General features: G+C 51.4%; 1 protein-coding gene across 1 annotated transcript in view; it reads left to right on the top strand.

Moving 5' to 3' along the window:
- The window catches only part of KPNA4 (karyopherin subunit alpha 4), a 422537-nt gene that overhangs the window by 279071 nt on the left and 126947 nt on the right, over nucleotides 1–16519 (top strand). Inside the window, exon 14 of the mRNA XM_069618469.1 lies at nucleotides 14955–15026. Coding sequence (XP_069474570.1) covers nucleotides 14955–15026 — 72 coding nt within the window. The remainder of the gene's footprint in view (nucleotides 1–14954; nucleotides 15027–16519) is intronic.

Here is a 16519-nt window from a genome sequence, read left to right as displayed (position 1 = left end):
CCCTGCTACAGGGACCACACCCGGTGACAGGGGCGTACAATCTCACCGCACAAAGCACACAACCCAAGCGTCCTCCTCAACAACTTTGTCGAAGAAGGCAAAAGAGCCATCGGATCGATCTGACGTCCCCGCATTCGCAGCAGCACATGACTGGGCTTAACAATCATAACAAGGGCACTACTCCCCAAACTACACACGCCAAAGTTTCTGAACAAGAAACTTCGGGTTCCAAGGCCCGTGCAGGCCCGAAAACTACGAGGAAGATTCGGTGACTATCAGTAAGAGCATCAATAGGATTGCTACGGCGGTGGGCCTAGTACCGGTTCCGCCCACAGTATTGGGCCAATCCGCCGAAAGGTTTTCCACGGATTTGGAAGACCAGCCCGAAGGCTCTTAGGAAGAAAGCCAGGTACCCCTCTCAAGCATCCTGAGGGGATCCTCAACGCCTTAGGGCGGAGGACCCGGTTCCTACTCAGCTGGGTCCATTTGGGTCATCCAAGTGGACCACGGAGCAATTTGAGGAGTGTATGGATCGGCTGGAGCAGTTTTTCAGGGCTTCTGATCAACCTTAGCCGAAAAAAGCTCGGGTAGACCCTAACCCTCAAACACAAGTTGCCCAACTCCTAGATGTCCAACACTATGTTGACTATCAAGAAGATGTCCAGAAATACACGTATAGAGACATCTATACAGAAGAAGAGGCTTCTTTTCTGGACAATTATGGGGAAGATCAAGGCGCAACGGACAACTGGGAGGACACCCAGCAGGATGATCACAATTCTGATATCGTTTGCCTCGAGACTTCCCCCATCCACCCTGGTTCAACAAGCTCCCGCGGTGGATGATCAAATGGCTTTCAACAACATGTTGAAAAAAGCAGCGGAATTCTTTAAAATTGCCACGCTTGAAGCCCTGCCCGAACAAGATTTCGCGGAGGACATTATTAATGACAAGCCTCCGGCAAGCCAGTCTATCCCTCTCTTGAGCTCTGTAAAGAGACGGCTGGCCCCTTCCTTACTCACACCCGCTCAGACTAGGGCTGTGAACCCAAGGGTCAAAACTTTTCTGGCCCTCACCCACCGACTCCTTTTATATCAAAGGACACGCTATCGCAGACTCGCTGGTGGTGACCAGCACTCGCAAGAGAGCAGGGGTTCCCCTTGCCACGGGAGTCACCCCCGGACTGGCAAACTACGTTGACGCCCAATTGAACCTACTCCAGGAAGGCCTTCAGGAGGTTCCGGACCAAACCAGAGCCAAGCTTCTCGCCATTGTCTCGAAGGGCAAACTTGCCAATCAGAATGTTGTAAAGAATACCCTGGACTCCGCAGAGACAGCAGGCAGGTCTCTCGCACAGGGTACTCGCCTAAAGAGACACGCATGGCTGTGCACGTCGGGCTTCAGGCCTGAGACCCAGGCATCCATCACCAACAAACCCATTGAAGAGGCCAACCTCTTCGGGAAGGCGGTAGGACTATGTGTTGGAGACAGCCAAGAAGGAGCACAAGACTATTAAGTCGCTGCACCAGATTTCCCAAAAACCCTCTTCAGAGGGGCAGTAATTCTCGGCGGCCCTTTGGAGGACAAGCCCGCGCCGCTCAAAATTTCGGCACGAGCAACTTCAACTCAAGTCAACCTGCTGCAATCCCCACTTACTACCCCCAGGGGGGTCAGAAGCGCGGAAAGAATAGAGGCAGAGGCTCCAATTCCAGAGGAGCGTCAACTTCGGGTCAGAAATGACCACCAAGTTCGGGTCCCCTCCCATGTCTCCCCGGTCGGGGAGCGATTAACATCTTTCCTCAAGGCATGGGAGGGGATAACTTCAGACCAGTGTGTCTTAAAGACGGTCGCCCACGGTTGCTGTGTGGAATTCGCCCGACCTCCACAGTTCAGACCGCCGAAACATCGACTCCTTTCACTGGAACATCTGCAGATCCTGATCCAAGAGGTGGAAGCACTGCTGGGAAAGGACGCCATAGAAGCCGTCCCGATTCTTCAGGTAAACGAGGGGATCTATTCAGTGTACTTCCTTGTACCCAAAAAGGATCTCGCCATGCGTCCTGTTCTAGACCTGCGCCCAGCGAACAAGTTCATAAAGCCCCAGAAGTTTCGCATGGTAACACTGCAAGAGGTGATCCCATTGCTAAAACAGGGACTTCATGACAACATTGGATATGAAAGATGCATACTTTCATATTTCAATGCTGCCAGCGCACAGAAAATTCCTAAGGTTTGTGATTCAGGACAAACACTAGCAGTTCAAAGTACTCCCCTTCGGCATAGCCTCGGCGCAAAGGGTGTTTACCAAGGTCCTGGCAGTGGCAGCGGCACACCTGCGCAGACTTTCAGTTCCAGTTTACCCTTACCTCGACGATTGGCTCATCACGGGGGACTCGTTCGTTTGTTTTTCGAAAACCCAAAAGACAGTAGACCTACTGTTCAGCCTGGGATTTTCTATCAACAAAAAGAAATCCAGCTTAGTCCCCAGCCAAGTAAAACAGTTCCTAGGGGCTCTTATTCGTACGGAAGACTGTCTAGTCTTCCCTTCCAGAGAGAGGGTTCAGAACATGCTCTCTCAGGTTCCTCAGTATGTAGCCAGTTGAGGTGACGGTACGCAAAGCTATGCGTTTGCTAGGGATGATGGCGTCCTGCATATACTTGGTTCCCCACGCGTGGCTGCGCATGCGTCGCATGCAAGAGTGGCTCAACAGTCAGTGGTGTCAGGCCCGCGAAATTCCCCCCCCCCCCCCACCTCAACCACCTGCTTCAACAGACAGCGCACAGAGTGAGGTCCCCTCAGGTAGCGTCCAACCATATAAACCTACTAGAGCTACTAGCAGTGTTCAAAGCATTGAAAGCCTTTCAGGAGCAACTGCAAGGGAAGACATTGCTGGTCCTAACCGACAGCACAACAGCAGTGTATTACCTGAACAAACAGGGGGGCACTCACTCTCCAGGGCTATCCAAGCTGTCCCAAAACATCTGGATATGGGCTCTCAAACACATGATGTTCCTGATATACCAACATGTTCCAGGGAAACTCAATCTTCTGGCAGACGTACTCGGCAGAGATTTTCCTCTGCCAGAAGAGTACGAATGGCGACTGCATGAAGACATTGTATCCAACGTCTTCGCAGAATGGGGGTTCCAGAAATCGACTTGTTCGCTACTCAGGAGAACGCCCAATGCCAAGATTACGCCTCCAGGTACCCCCAGAACCGATCCAGGGGGGGAACGGTCTCTGGATAACTTGGTCGGGGAAATTTGTCTACGCGAACCCTCCACCCAGCATCCCTCTCCCCCCCCTCCCCCCACACTCCCCTTCTGAACAAGATAGTGCACAAGATGCACCAGGAACCAGTCTCCATGATTCTGGTGGCTCCCATGTGGGCCCGCCAACCTTGGTTCGCGCACTTGATGGCAATGTCCCTCTCCCCACCAGTCAAGCTGCCCTGCCCGTACAACATGTTGTCTCGGGACAGGGGGGGAGACTCTGCACCCATGCCCACAAACTCTGAATTTAGCAGCCTGGCTACTGAGGTCATAGAGTTTGGACATCTGCAACTCCCTCAAAGATGCAAGGACATACTGAGGGAGGCAAGAAAGCCTAACAAACATTATTGCTATGCCGGTAAATGGAAATGTTTTTGTCATCTGGTGCAGTTCCAAAGGCGTCAATCCCACCGTTTGCTCACCTTCACACATTGTGTTATATCTAATCCATCTGTTGGACTCTGGGTTAGTCTTCAATTCCTTAAAGGTTCTCCTAGCAGCGTTGTCAGCCTACACCACGTCACAGCAGAAGGTGTTGTGGTGGAAAATACCTGTGATTAAAGACTTTATGGAAGGGGTTAAGAAAATGTATACCCCCATCACTCACCCAGCCCCTGGGTGGGATCTAAATGTGGTTTTAACTAGGCTCATGGGACCCCCTTTTGAGCCTATGCATAAAGCTAGTCTGAAAGACCGGACTTACAAGACAGCCTTTCTAGTAGCTATCACATCTATCAGAAGAGTTGGGGAACTACAGGCCCCCTCGGTCTTGGACCCCTTTGTTACAGTCCACAAAGATAAGGTAGTTCTGCGCACTCATCCGAGATTTGCGCCGAAATTTATTTTGAAGTTCCATGTGAACCAGTCAATCGAACTACCCATGTTCTTCCAGAGTCCTACTAACCTAGCCGAAAGAAGCCTTCACACACTAGATGTGCGCAGGGCAGTCATGTTCTACATGGATAGAACTAAACCACTGAGGAAAACTAAACAATTCCTTGTTTCAGTGGCAGCTGGTAGAGAAGGGGACCCTTCTCTAAATCAGGAATATCAAGGTGGATTGTCAAATGCATCACACTGTTTCCCTCTTGCAAAGAGAGAACTGCCCTTCAAACCTAGAGCACATTCTACTCAGGGCACTGGGGCATCCATAGCATTCATTGCAAATGTTCCCCTAGAGTCTATTTGCAAAGCGGCGACCTGAAGTTCTGTACACACCTTTACAAAACACTATTGCCTAGACACTCATTCTAGGTCTGATTCTCAGGTGGGACAAGCAGTACTAAGACATATTTTTTCTGCTGTTCCTTCTCACAACCCACCTCCAACTCCGGGTACTGTTCGCTAGTCTATGCACAGCATGTGATTCTAAGCAGATTAACAAGTATCAGAAATGCATTACTTACCGTAAAAGCATTTCTGATTGTATCTGCTTAGATTCACATGCGCCCTCCCTGCCTTCCCGCTCGGGGTGGAAGGAACATAGACTTCTTACTACTTTCTCTCCATGTACTCACTATAGCCTTGGGCTCCCTCATGGCAGAAAAAATGCAATCGGGGCGACCTCTGCGCGCGAGGGATTTTGGGCACTACACACGTCACGGTAGGGATAGTGTTTCAGACACGCCTATGCTGACGTCCCCTTTCGGTCCCCCGAAAGACAAGATGCAATACTCAGCGGTTACCACTGGATGTCGGACCATATGCACAGCATGTGAATCTAAGCAGATACAATCATCAGAAATGCTTTTACGGTAAGTAATGCGTGTCATGTTGTATAACCTTTGCCTTTTACTTCTCTTGAAAAGTATTCTGAATGCCAACAGTAAGATATTAATGTCCCCAGCACCCTTGTTACTAAAGTTATCTGTGGTTGTAGGTTGTCTGTGGGCCATCCCAAAAGGGTCTTATCAGATTCAGAAACTTTTAATGTACAGTACTGAAGTGTATTTGTGTGATTATGATTGCCTCCTTCTTGTGAATGTTTTATAACTGACTGATTAATAAGTATTCATCCAAGAAACCTTGAGTAAGTTTATTTGAACACCTGTGATTGTAGACCTCTGTGTAACATAATTACTGCTCACATTCCCCCTCTTGAGATAATCCTGGCTGTTAAACATGCTACCAAAACTGTGTAGTACAGACTTCTACTAAAGGTTGGTTTGCTTACTCCTGTAGTCAGTTGTTTGTAGTGTTCCCAGAGGGTACCGCATTCAAACTTTGCCTAACGGACAACCTTGGTTTACACATCTGCTCGAACTGGCAATGTGCAATCCGATTAAGCTCCCATGCCCCTACAGCATGACACTACAAAAAGTAAAATTGTCACTAGACATGTACTGAATCTTCACGTTTGTTATTTGTGGATAAATTGGAAACAATACTTTCTGAAAGGATCAATTTGCAAAAATTTTATTTTTTCAAAACATTTATTAATTTAGTATTTAATTTTGTCTTTTTTCTTTTGTAAACATCATTCACACACTAATACAAAAGTCCAAAAATAGCAGTCCATATTTAACATTACATACAAAGCCTAAGAACTAAATGGGTAGACCTAAAAATTCAATTTAGTGTATTTTGATTGTCTATAAAACACCACATGTACTGTGATTTCATGTAAACCCATTCATCACAAACACTTCCAAACTCATTAAAAAAAGACTTTCATACATGTGCAAAAAAAGCAATGATAACCATTTGGTTAAAAACAACAATTAGGCCAAACTTTTGGACCTTCGATGTTAGAAGTTATTCGTCCTCTACGATGCATCAATTAACTAGTGTACTGTTGGCATATATTGTAATCATTCAAATATATTCAATTGGCACATGTTTGTATATTGCAAGGAAAAAACATTCTTTTTCTTGAAAGGATTTTAAACTGTTGTCGTGTCGACTCTGGTTTCGGGCTAGGCTTGAGGAAACTCTCCTGCCAAAGCCCTCATCAGGACGACCCATTTCAAATTTTGGATCACATCAGTGTTGGTAGACGTGAATTTTTTTTTTTCTATTAAGTTTTGTTGTTTTCTTCTCTTTGTATTCCTAGAATCTTTTGAATAGGCAGTACTGTGTTGAAGCTCTATCTTCAGTGGGTGATGTCGCTTGTCTGTCTCAATGGCCCGGGGGAGCGTCCTTATTTACAAGAGGCTAATGGTTCCTTGTTGGTAATTTCACATCAGGTTTTCTGGGCGGTTAATCGCACGCCACTCGAGACCCGAGAGAGCTACACCAGTCCAAAGTCCATACCAACGAAAACCAAAGGAGGGGTTGTTCCATATGCCTTGGTTTATTACATCCATTGCTGTATGTGCTTACTCAGTTCCTCTGAAGGCTGCTCCCCATGGACACTGCCATGCACGGTAGCCGAATGTGACACAACACAAGGGGACATCCCGCCACCCACGCCCACTCGAAGTTGGCAGCTTGGCTCCAGAAGTCAGAGTTTGGCCACTTACACCTTCGACAAAGGTGTATGGATATCCTCAAGGAGGGATGAAAACCCAACACAGGCACTATTACTTTAATAAGTGGAAAAGATTTGTGATATGGTGCACATCACAATCACTAAACCCATTACAATGTTCTCCAGCTAACATTCTACACTACATGATTAACTTACTGGACTCCGGCCTGTATTCAGTTCCTTAAAGGTACATCTGATGGCACTATCGGCTTGCACCACTTCACAGAACAAGGTGTCCTGGTGGAAAGTCCCTCATCAAGGCATTAATGGGAGGGGTAAAGAGGATATACTCCCCCAATTTTCAACCCTCCTCCGGATTGGGATCTCAATGTTGTGCTCTCCAAGCTCATTGGGCCACCCTTCAAGCCTATGCACAATGTCGGAATGAAGCATCTTACCTATAAAACTGCATTCCTGGTAGCTATAACCTCCATAAGACGAGTTGGTGAGCTACAGACTATCGGTACAAGACCCCATTTTTAATCATACACAAGGACAAGATTGCACTCTGAATACATCCTAGGTTTTCACCTAAGTTAATTTCAAAGTTCCATGTAAACCAGTCCATAGTACTCCCCACTTTCTTTCAGAATCCTTCAAACCCAGCAGAAAGAATCCTCCATACACTTAATGTACAGAGGGCGGTCTTGTACTATGTGAACAAAACCCCTAAGGAAAACAGACCAACTATGTTTCCATAGTGCCTGGTGGAGAAGGCGATCATATCTCAAAAGGTGCCATCTCCAGATGGACAGTAAGATGCATACAACTCTGCTATTCCCTATCCAAAATGTTGTGCCTTTTACACCAATGGCACATTCTACCAGAGGCACAGGTGCTACCTTGGCTTTCATTGCAAACGTCCCTCTAGACGCCATATGCAAAGCTGCTACATTGAGTTCCATCCATGGAACTCAAAGAAACGAGCTGGGGTAGATCTGTCTTGGGCTGGGGCCTCCCTCTGGAACAGCCTCCCTGCCACTCTAAAACTTGAGAACCATCTCCGGTTCCGGAAGCACCTCAAAACCTTCCTCTTTGCTTCTGCCTTCTCCTCTCCTCTGATTCTGCTCTCCCTCGGCACCATGCACCTGGCCGCCCTCTGCCCTCTGGGCCCAGGTACCTGCTCCTCTTACCACACTCACGCATTGCCTCCGGGCCACCACCTGCACTGGGGTCTGTATCTGTACCCATACAGCCCTCCCCTTTTCTTCCTGCACTTTGAGACCTACATGGCATGCTGCCATAAACCCTGCACTTGCCACGTGCTGGCTGCACTCCCATTGTTTGTTGCCTTTTTATTTATTTTATTATTTTTGTTTTTTCTTCTCGCTCCGCACTCTCCTTTTGTACCCCCTTCTCCAGCATGGGGTCTGGCATGGATTCACATGCTCATGAATATTCCCCGTCGTCAGGCTGGGAATCCTCGGTAAAGAAAAAACCAGTATCAGTTTCGTTTCTGATCTGTCTTTCGTAGTAATAACCAATCACTGGTCTCTGCGTCATACTGACCACAGCCAATGACTGCCCTCTACCTAAGCACCGCCTCTGGCAGCCATCTTCAGATTTTTACCGCACGTTCATGTGTTGGGATCCTCGTGCTATTGCTCTCGAGCGTTAGTGCTATTTTTTCGCGCTTTTTCACAAAAACTTCGATTCTTTCGGTCAAAAGAGCCTCAAGCTCCACCGATCCTACATCCGATCAACGGGGACCCGTGTCGGATTCATCTGTGCCCCTCAAGGGTGAAGATTTCGTCGAGCTACGCTTCGGAGGACTCCAGAAGCTTCTCAGGCCCGGTCTCGGAGATGGCCCAGGAGAAGGGAAGCTCGACGCCCGGAAAGCTGTTCAGGGCCTGCCCTGGATGCCAGCTGCAGAACGTCTTCAAGGAGGACGAACACTCTTTCTGCCTTTACTGCCTTCATGGGGACAAGACGCACGTGGAGAAGGACTGTGCGTTTTGCGGCAACATGTCGGAACGGACCATGAAGGACCGCCATCAACGTCTCGCCAGCTGGCTGGAGGGTAAGAGCCCGTCTGGCGAGAAGAAGAAGAAATCTGAGCGGTCTTCTAAGACCTTTGAGGGCGCCCCGGCGACGGGGGCCCAACATAAGGCCAAGCACCGCGAGTCCGCTGGCACCGGGAGCGCCGAACGGTCGGGCTCTACGGGCGCCAGGCAGGGCGCACCCTCCCCGGCACCATCAACCACGAGCCAACGCTCTGGGTCGGGTAAGAGGAAGGCCGAGCACCCGGCGAAGCTCCTGGAGAGACCCCGGTCGAGCTCTAAGGCAGAGGAGGAGCGTGGCAGTGCCCCCTCCCTCAAGGATAAGGCGGTGAGCGCACCTAAGGTGGTGAAGGCCTTGATCCATTCGACCAAGCCCTCTATCGAAACGGTCGCGGCGGCCCTGGCCCAGCCTGTGGAGGCTGCACCAGTGGTGGCGGCCTCGGGGCCCAGAATCTCCCTGCCTCCTCGGAGGGAGTCTTCTTTCGTGCCCATCGATAGGACCCCCGTGAAACCCTCCGTGGGGAAGAAGGGGGGGCAGGGCGTCGGCGTAGATTCGGCCTCAACCTCAGAAGAGGAACTGATCGAGGTCTTAAGCCACGGCCTAGGCGTGGAACAAGACCAGCCCGTCGGAATGGGCCCCGACGCAGGTGACGACGACGACATCGTCGAGGATACCGACGGGGCCCCTGCTCGCCCGTCGGATTCCCCTCTGCCAGCGCCGCAAGACAACTCAGCGGCCATTTTGTTGGCTATACAGTCCTTATGCTCCGAGATAAGGACGAGACTACCGTTACCGACGGAGGAACCTCTCCCGTCGGGGGATCCAGAACCGGGACCTTCTGGTGTTCCCCCTACCAAGAAAAGGATGATTCATCCACCGCCTCCTTTTCAACCGTCGCGCCCCGTCCAGCCCTCCTCCCCGTCCACCCGAGGGGATGATACGGGGACTGACACGGCAGCGACGGGTACGGACGACGAGGCATACGACGAGGATTTTCCGTCGTCGCCTCCCACCAGGGCTTCTCCGCCCGACGAGATTGGATCGTTCCACTCAATGATCGCCAGGGCATCCGAGCTTTTCCAACTCTGCCCTGAGGAGAAGAAAAAGGAAGGCTTCCTTTACCAACGGCGCGAGACCAAGAGGAAGACGGTCCTCGCAGTGCCTCTGTTGGACGACATTTGGGATGAGGGCCTTTCCCTCCTCAAGAACCCTTCCACGACGCCAGCGAAAAGAGACCGGTACGAGAAAAAGTACCGGGTCCCGGACTCAGCCCCCCTATGCCTCCGGGCGCAGCCTACCCCGGACTCCGTCGTCTCCGCGGCAGCCAGGAAGAAAGCGGGGGGGGGTGCGGCCTCCACGTCGACTTCCCCGCCGGACGGCGAGGGAAAGAAATTGGATGCCATGGGGCGCAGAGTCATCTCGTCGGCGGCGACGACGATTAAAGCGGCCAACGCCTTGGCTATCGTGGCCCGCTACGACAGGGAACTCTGGTACAAGATAGCTCCCCTGCTGGATTTTCTGCCGGACGACAAGAGGGCGGAGGCCCTTGAGATCCTGCAGGAAGGTGAGGTGGCCTCGGACCACGCCATCACCGTGGCGACGGACATCGCCGACACTGGGTTCCGCCAGATGGGCAACGGCGTTTGCCTTCGACGTCGCGGATGGCTCAAGGCTACGGACTTTCGGCAGGACGTCCAGACCAGGGTCCTGGACATGCCCTTCGACGGGAACAACCTGTTTGGGAAGACAGTGGACGATTCCCTTCAGGCCATCAAGGCGGATACTGAGACGGCCCGGGCCCTTGGAGTACTGCAGCAACGGCAGACGCCCTTTCGGAGCGGCGGAGGCAAGGGCGCCTCCAAAGGTTCCGGCGGCGGTTTCGCTTCCTACCGTCAAGCGGCCCGCTCGTCGTCGCAAGAGGCCTACAGAGGACGAGGCAAGTCTGGCGGACCCCGCCGTCGTCGCCAAGGAGGCCAAGGCGGCAAGGCCGCGTCCAAGCAGGATTGAACCGGCCGTGGGGTCGGGCCCCCACCGAAGCACCCCGGTGGGAGGCCGGCTGGCGGGCTTCGTCAGCGTGTGGGAGTCCATCTCCACCGACCGTTGGGTGCTGGACGCCCTGGCCCGGGGCCACGCGCTCGAGTTTCAAAGAAGGTGCCCGCGCGTCCCCCCCGTGGCCAGGAAAGAACTTCACGTCCCTCAACTTCTCCTGGAGGTAAAGGCGATGCTCAGAAAGGGCGCCATCGAACTCGTCCCAAAGAGGCTTCGGGGCTCCGGAGTCTACTCGCGTTACTTCCTCGTGAAGAAGAAGACGGGAGGATGGCGCCCCATCCTGGACCTGCGACGCCTGAACAAGTTCATCAAGGCGCAGAAGTTCCGGATGGTCACCCTCCAGCACGTCCTGGGTCAGCTGGAGGAAGGAGACTTCCTATCGTCGTTGGATTTGGAGGATGCCTACTTCCACATTCCCATCCTAAAGGGGCACCGAAAATTCCTCAGATTCGTGGTCCAAGGGCGTCATTACCAGTTCAAAGCCCTTCCCTTCGGACTGCGGTCGGCACCCAGGGTTTTCACCAAGTGCCTCGCACCGGTGGCGGCGCAGCTGCGCCGCGAGGGGATTCACGTCTACCCCTACCTGGACGACTGGCTCATCCGCGCCAAGACGAGGGAGCTCGCCGTGGTCCACACGGCAAGGACCGTCCAACTCCTCACGGACCTGGGATTCTCCGTGAACTACGCCAAATCCCACCTGGTGCCCGCGCAAGTCGCACTGTTTCTGGGAGCGAGGCTCGACACAGTGTCCCTTCTGGCCTCCCCGTCGGAGGAGAGGACCAGGACCATCCTGGGCAAGGTGCAACGGATGTTGGTGGCCGACGCGGCCAAGGTGAGGTCCATCAAGTCCCTCCTCGGGATGATGTCTTCCTGCATCTACCTCATTCCCATGTGCAGGCTCCGGATGCGCCCGTTGCAAGAGTTCCTGGATGCGCGCTGGATCCAGACGACGGGCAGCTTCGAGGAAAGGATCAAGCTCGACGAGAGTTTCCGACGAGCGATACGGTGGTGGGGCACCCGCGCGCATCTGACGGCGGGCATGGACTTCCAGACCCCAGCCCACCAGGTGACTGTGACTACGGATGCCTCCCTAGAAGGGTGGGGAGCGCACACCGAAAACCTGCACGCAAGGGGACTCTGGCTCCCGACGGAGAAGTCCCTGCATATCAACGTCCTGGAGCTCCGTGCAGTGTTTTGGGCCCTCAGGTCCTTCCTTCCGTCCCTCAAGGGCAAGGTGGTGAGGATCTTCACCGACAACACCACCACCATGTTTTACATCAGGAAACAGGGCGGAACCAGGTCCCCAGCGCTGTCCAAGGAGGCGCAGGACCTGTGGCATTGGGCCGTCGCCCAAGGGATTCTTCTGGTGCCGTTTCATCTGGCAAGGATAAAAAACACCATCGCCGACTCACTCAGCAGGGAGCTGCGCTCGTGCCACGAGTGGGAACTACGGCAGGATCTGGTGGATCGCCTCTTCCGACGGTGGGGCACACCCCAGATCGACCTGTTCGCGACGGCGACGAACACCAAGTGCCGGAGGTTCGCCAGCAGGTTTCCCCAGACGAGGAGCATGGGCGATGCTTTCTCGTTCCCCTGGGAGGGCCTGTTCCTCTACGCGTTCCCTCCCTTGCCTCTGCTAATCCGGCTCGTCAACCAGCTCAAGAGGTCACGGTGCAGGATGATCCTCGTCGCACCTGCGTGGCCGAGGCAGATATGGTTCCCGGACCTTCTGGACTTGTCGGCGTCCCCGCCAATCAAGCTGCCGGCGGACGCGGATCTACTCTCCAGGGAAGGAGGCGCCATCCTCCACCACGACCCGAAGTCGCTGAACTTGCAGGCCTGGCTCCTGCAGCGCTAGAGTTTGGAGGATACGACATACCGGCCGATTGCAGAGAGGTTCTTGCAAAGGCCAGGGCGTCCTCGACTCTTAAATGCTACGGACACAAATGGAAGAGGTTTTCTGTCTGGTGCCACGCACAGAAGATTAACCCTCTACGGATTACGGCTCCCCAAGTGCTGCCGTACCTGCTGACGCTGGCCAAAGCTGGTCTGGCACACGCGTCCATCAAGATTCATCTTGCTGCGATCTCCCGATACACCAGAACCACGGGCCGGACGTCCTTGTGGTCTCATCGTCTGGTGAAAGAGTTCATGAAGGGACTGTTCAGATCGTTCCCGCCGGTGAAGGCTCCGGCCCCGGCGTGGGAGCTCAACGTGGTGCTGACCAAACTTATGGGACCTCCGTTCGAGCCTCTGCACTCTGCCCCGTTGAAGTTTCTATCGTGGAAAACAGCTTTTCTCGTGGCCATCACCTCCGCACGACGAGTGGGAGAGATCCAGGCCCTTTCCTGCAAGGCCCCGTACTTGACTTTCCACGACACGAGGGTAGTGCTCAGGACGCACCCCTCCTTCATGCCCAAGGTACCGTCGGACTTTCATCTCAACGAACCCTTGGTGTTACCTGTGTTCTTCCCGTCGCCTTCGTCGCCGGCTGAGAGGACTTTGCACTCGCTGGATGTAGCTAGAGCGCTGAAGTTCTACGTGGACCGCACGAAAGGTTTTCGGAAGACGTCACAACTCTTTGTGAACTTTGGACCTGTCAATCAGGGGAAGGCTCTCTCGAAGGCTTCCATCTCCAGATGGCTCTCCGGCTGTATCATGTACTGTCACCGGTTGGCAAACCGACCGCTGCCTGGCCGTCCGAGAGCCCATTCCACCAGAGCGATCGCAGCTACCACGGCGTTCCTATCTGGTGTGCCCCTGCTGGACATATGCAGGGCTGCTACGTGGAGGTCGACGCACACCTTCACGAAATTCTACTGCGTCGACCGGGATTCCAGGGAGGAGTCCAGGGTCGGCCAAGCAGTGCTGCGCAACCTGTTCGCCTGAGGTGAGCCTGGTGAGGAGGTAAGATGCTTAATGTTGAGTTGATGTGATGCTTAATGTTGAGCCTTTGCCACCTCCCGTGGTTGTGCATGTGTGTACTGCTATGTATTCTTTATTCATGAGCATGTGAATCCATGCCAGACCCCATGCTGGAGAAGGAACAAGTTACTTACCTGTAACTGTTGTTCTCCAGCATGGGTCTGGCATGGATTCACATGCGAACCCTCCCGCCTACCCCTCTGCGGCTCTTCACTTGGTCATACTGCCACTTCACGTGCTTCCAAATCTGAAGATGGCTGCCAGAGGCGGTGCTTAGGTAGAGGGCAGTCATTGGCTGTGGTCAGTATGACGCAGAGACCAGTGATTGGTTATTACTACGAAAGACAGATCAGAAACGAAACTGATACTGGTTTTTTCTTTACCGAGGATTCCCAGCCTGACGACGGGGAATATTCATGAGCATGTGAATCCATGCCAGACCCATGCTGGAGAACAACAGTTACAGGTAAGTAACTTGTTCCTTTCATGCACTTCTCCCCGTTCACTCTCTACCCTGCACTTGCACATTCTCAATGTCACTTGGCCTAGTAAGATCGTTGTGAAATAAAATATCAATATCCATACGTTCACACAACACTACTGCATTGACCCGTTATAAAGCAGATTCACATGTGGGAAAAGCGATCCTAAAACATCTTTTCTGCTGTACCTTCTAACTTCCCACCTCCTTCTCCAGCTACTGCTCGCTAATCTATGCAGAGCATGTGATCCAAGCAGATCCACAATCTCCAGAAGGGATACTTTACTCACTGTAATCGTATTTCTGGTCCTTGTATCTGCTTAGATTCACATGTGCCCACCCTTCCTCCCCTACTTGATTAGAAGGCACATGGATGTTTTCTGGGTTTCTCTGTTTCACAACATCTGTACTTGCACTATACTTAATGCAACCTCATATCGGAAACAATCTGAGGGACCTTCGCGTGAAGCACCAGGAGTACAGTACACGTCACACTAGGGGTAGTATTACTAATCCCGCCCTGTCGATGTACGTTTTTTGAGTTTTGAAAACAAATCTTGTAGTAAACCGCGGCTTCCACTAGATGTCAGACTATGCAGAGCATGTGAATCTAGGCAGATACAAGCACCAGAAATATGATTACAGTGAGTAATGTATCCCATATAAATGCCATTTTGCGAAGAATCTTGATTTTTGCCTTACACCATTGTATCAACTTTTAAATATGAACTCTGAAAACTTTCTTTTGTATTTCAGGGGGATTTTGGCACGCAAAAGGAAGCTGCATGGGCTATAAGCAACTTGACCATCAGTGGAAGAAAAGATCAAGTGAGTAATTTCATATATCAGCACTTAGATAGAATTAAAGAAGATTAGAAAATGCAGCAATCGAATATGTACAAATGATTTGAAATTAATTGAATCTCTTCACTGTCATGTTCTTTGTTATTAGCATCCTTGTTTTGAGATCTCAATTTTAGCAGGGCCTCTGTGCCCAAATTGCACCGTGTGATATTAGATTGCATTGATGGGCACCTCTCCCACTATACAGGCCTCTCAAATTTCACTGACCAACTAACTCTTAAGTGAGACAGAACCCACCAGTGAATTAATGTGGAGTGACGCTCTAATGAGGGGCTCACTCATCACAAGGCGAAAGTCTGAGCTGTGCCCTCCAAGCCACTCTTCAATTAGTAGATACCCTTCCCACACCCACATAGCTAGCTCACCGCAGTAAACCATGCTCAGTGAGACGGACACTAAAGAGAGCCACTGATAACACCCAACTATATAACCTTTAACGACCTCTCCTACCCCCCTCTCAAGACAGTGACTGAACGAGTCGGCAACTTCAGCCGGAATACCACCTACAGACTGAGCCCAAACTAGTAGCGGACAGCCTCCACACCCACTACTGCACCACAAGACAACCAGACCAAAGCAGGACCAACTGGACATCACCAAATAAAGACTAAACAATGCTCAATCTTATAATGCCGCACAAACAACCCATTCCAAGGAAAAGACAAAGAAAGAACGACAACTATAGAATGCACCCGCACAGACAGGAACACAAATCGAACCAACACTGAGAGAAGAGACAAATCGCTCTACCTAACTCCATACCTCGCTGACAACTGGCCACCACAGCAATCCAACCCAACGCTAGAAGCAGCAACATCAAACAAACTAACACAAGCAAATAGAAGGATTAAAAACAACAAACACACAACCAATGCGATAATACCCTACATCACCAAAGCAAGAGGAACTTCCAATCGACAACCACAACTCCTGGAAGACGAACCTGATGGAAATAAAAACAAAAAAACAAGACAGAACCTAGAAGAACTCTTCGAAGATGCTGACACCCCGAAACCCACAGCCCAAAAAGATCGACCAGGAAGGAAACCTCAACACCATTCAGAAGACGACCTCAACAAGAAAGTCGAAACCAAACCACACCTCCAAACTTCACTGCAATCTAATAAACACAAGATCCATGTCAAAACACTCAACGGCATTGACATCCTGTTAATCACAAATATGGCTGGACAACCACTACAAAATCACACTCCAAAGCTGCCTTCCAACCAACTTCAAATGCCTGCAAACAGGAAAAACAAAAGAGGAGGCATCGCAATAGCATTCAAAGAACACCTGAAAATAAAAACGGAGGAACCACTCGACATCCTCAACTGTGAAACCATGGTAATACACTTAACAGCGAGCCCAAAAAACCAACATCCCATTCATCCTGGTGTACAGACCGCCGACATATGATGCAACCTTCGTCGACAACTTAATAGAAGCCATCACCA

Source organism: Ambystoma mexicanum, chromosome 10 (genome assembly GCF_040938575.1).
Source record: "Ambystoma mexicanum isolate Mex_15411 chromosome 10, UKY_AmexF1_1, whole genome shotgun sequence".
Lineage (NCBI taxonomy): Eukaryota > Metazoa > Chordata > Amphibia > Caudata > Ambystomatidae > Ambystoma > Ambystoma mexicanum.
This window is presented reverse-complemented; position numbering and strand designations above follow the sequence as displayed.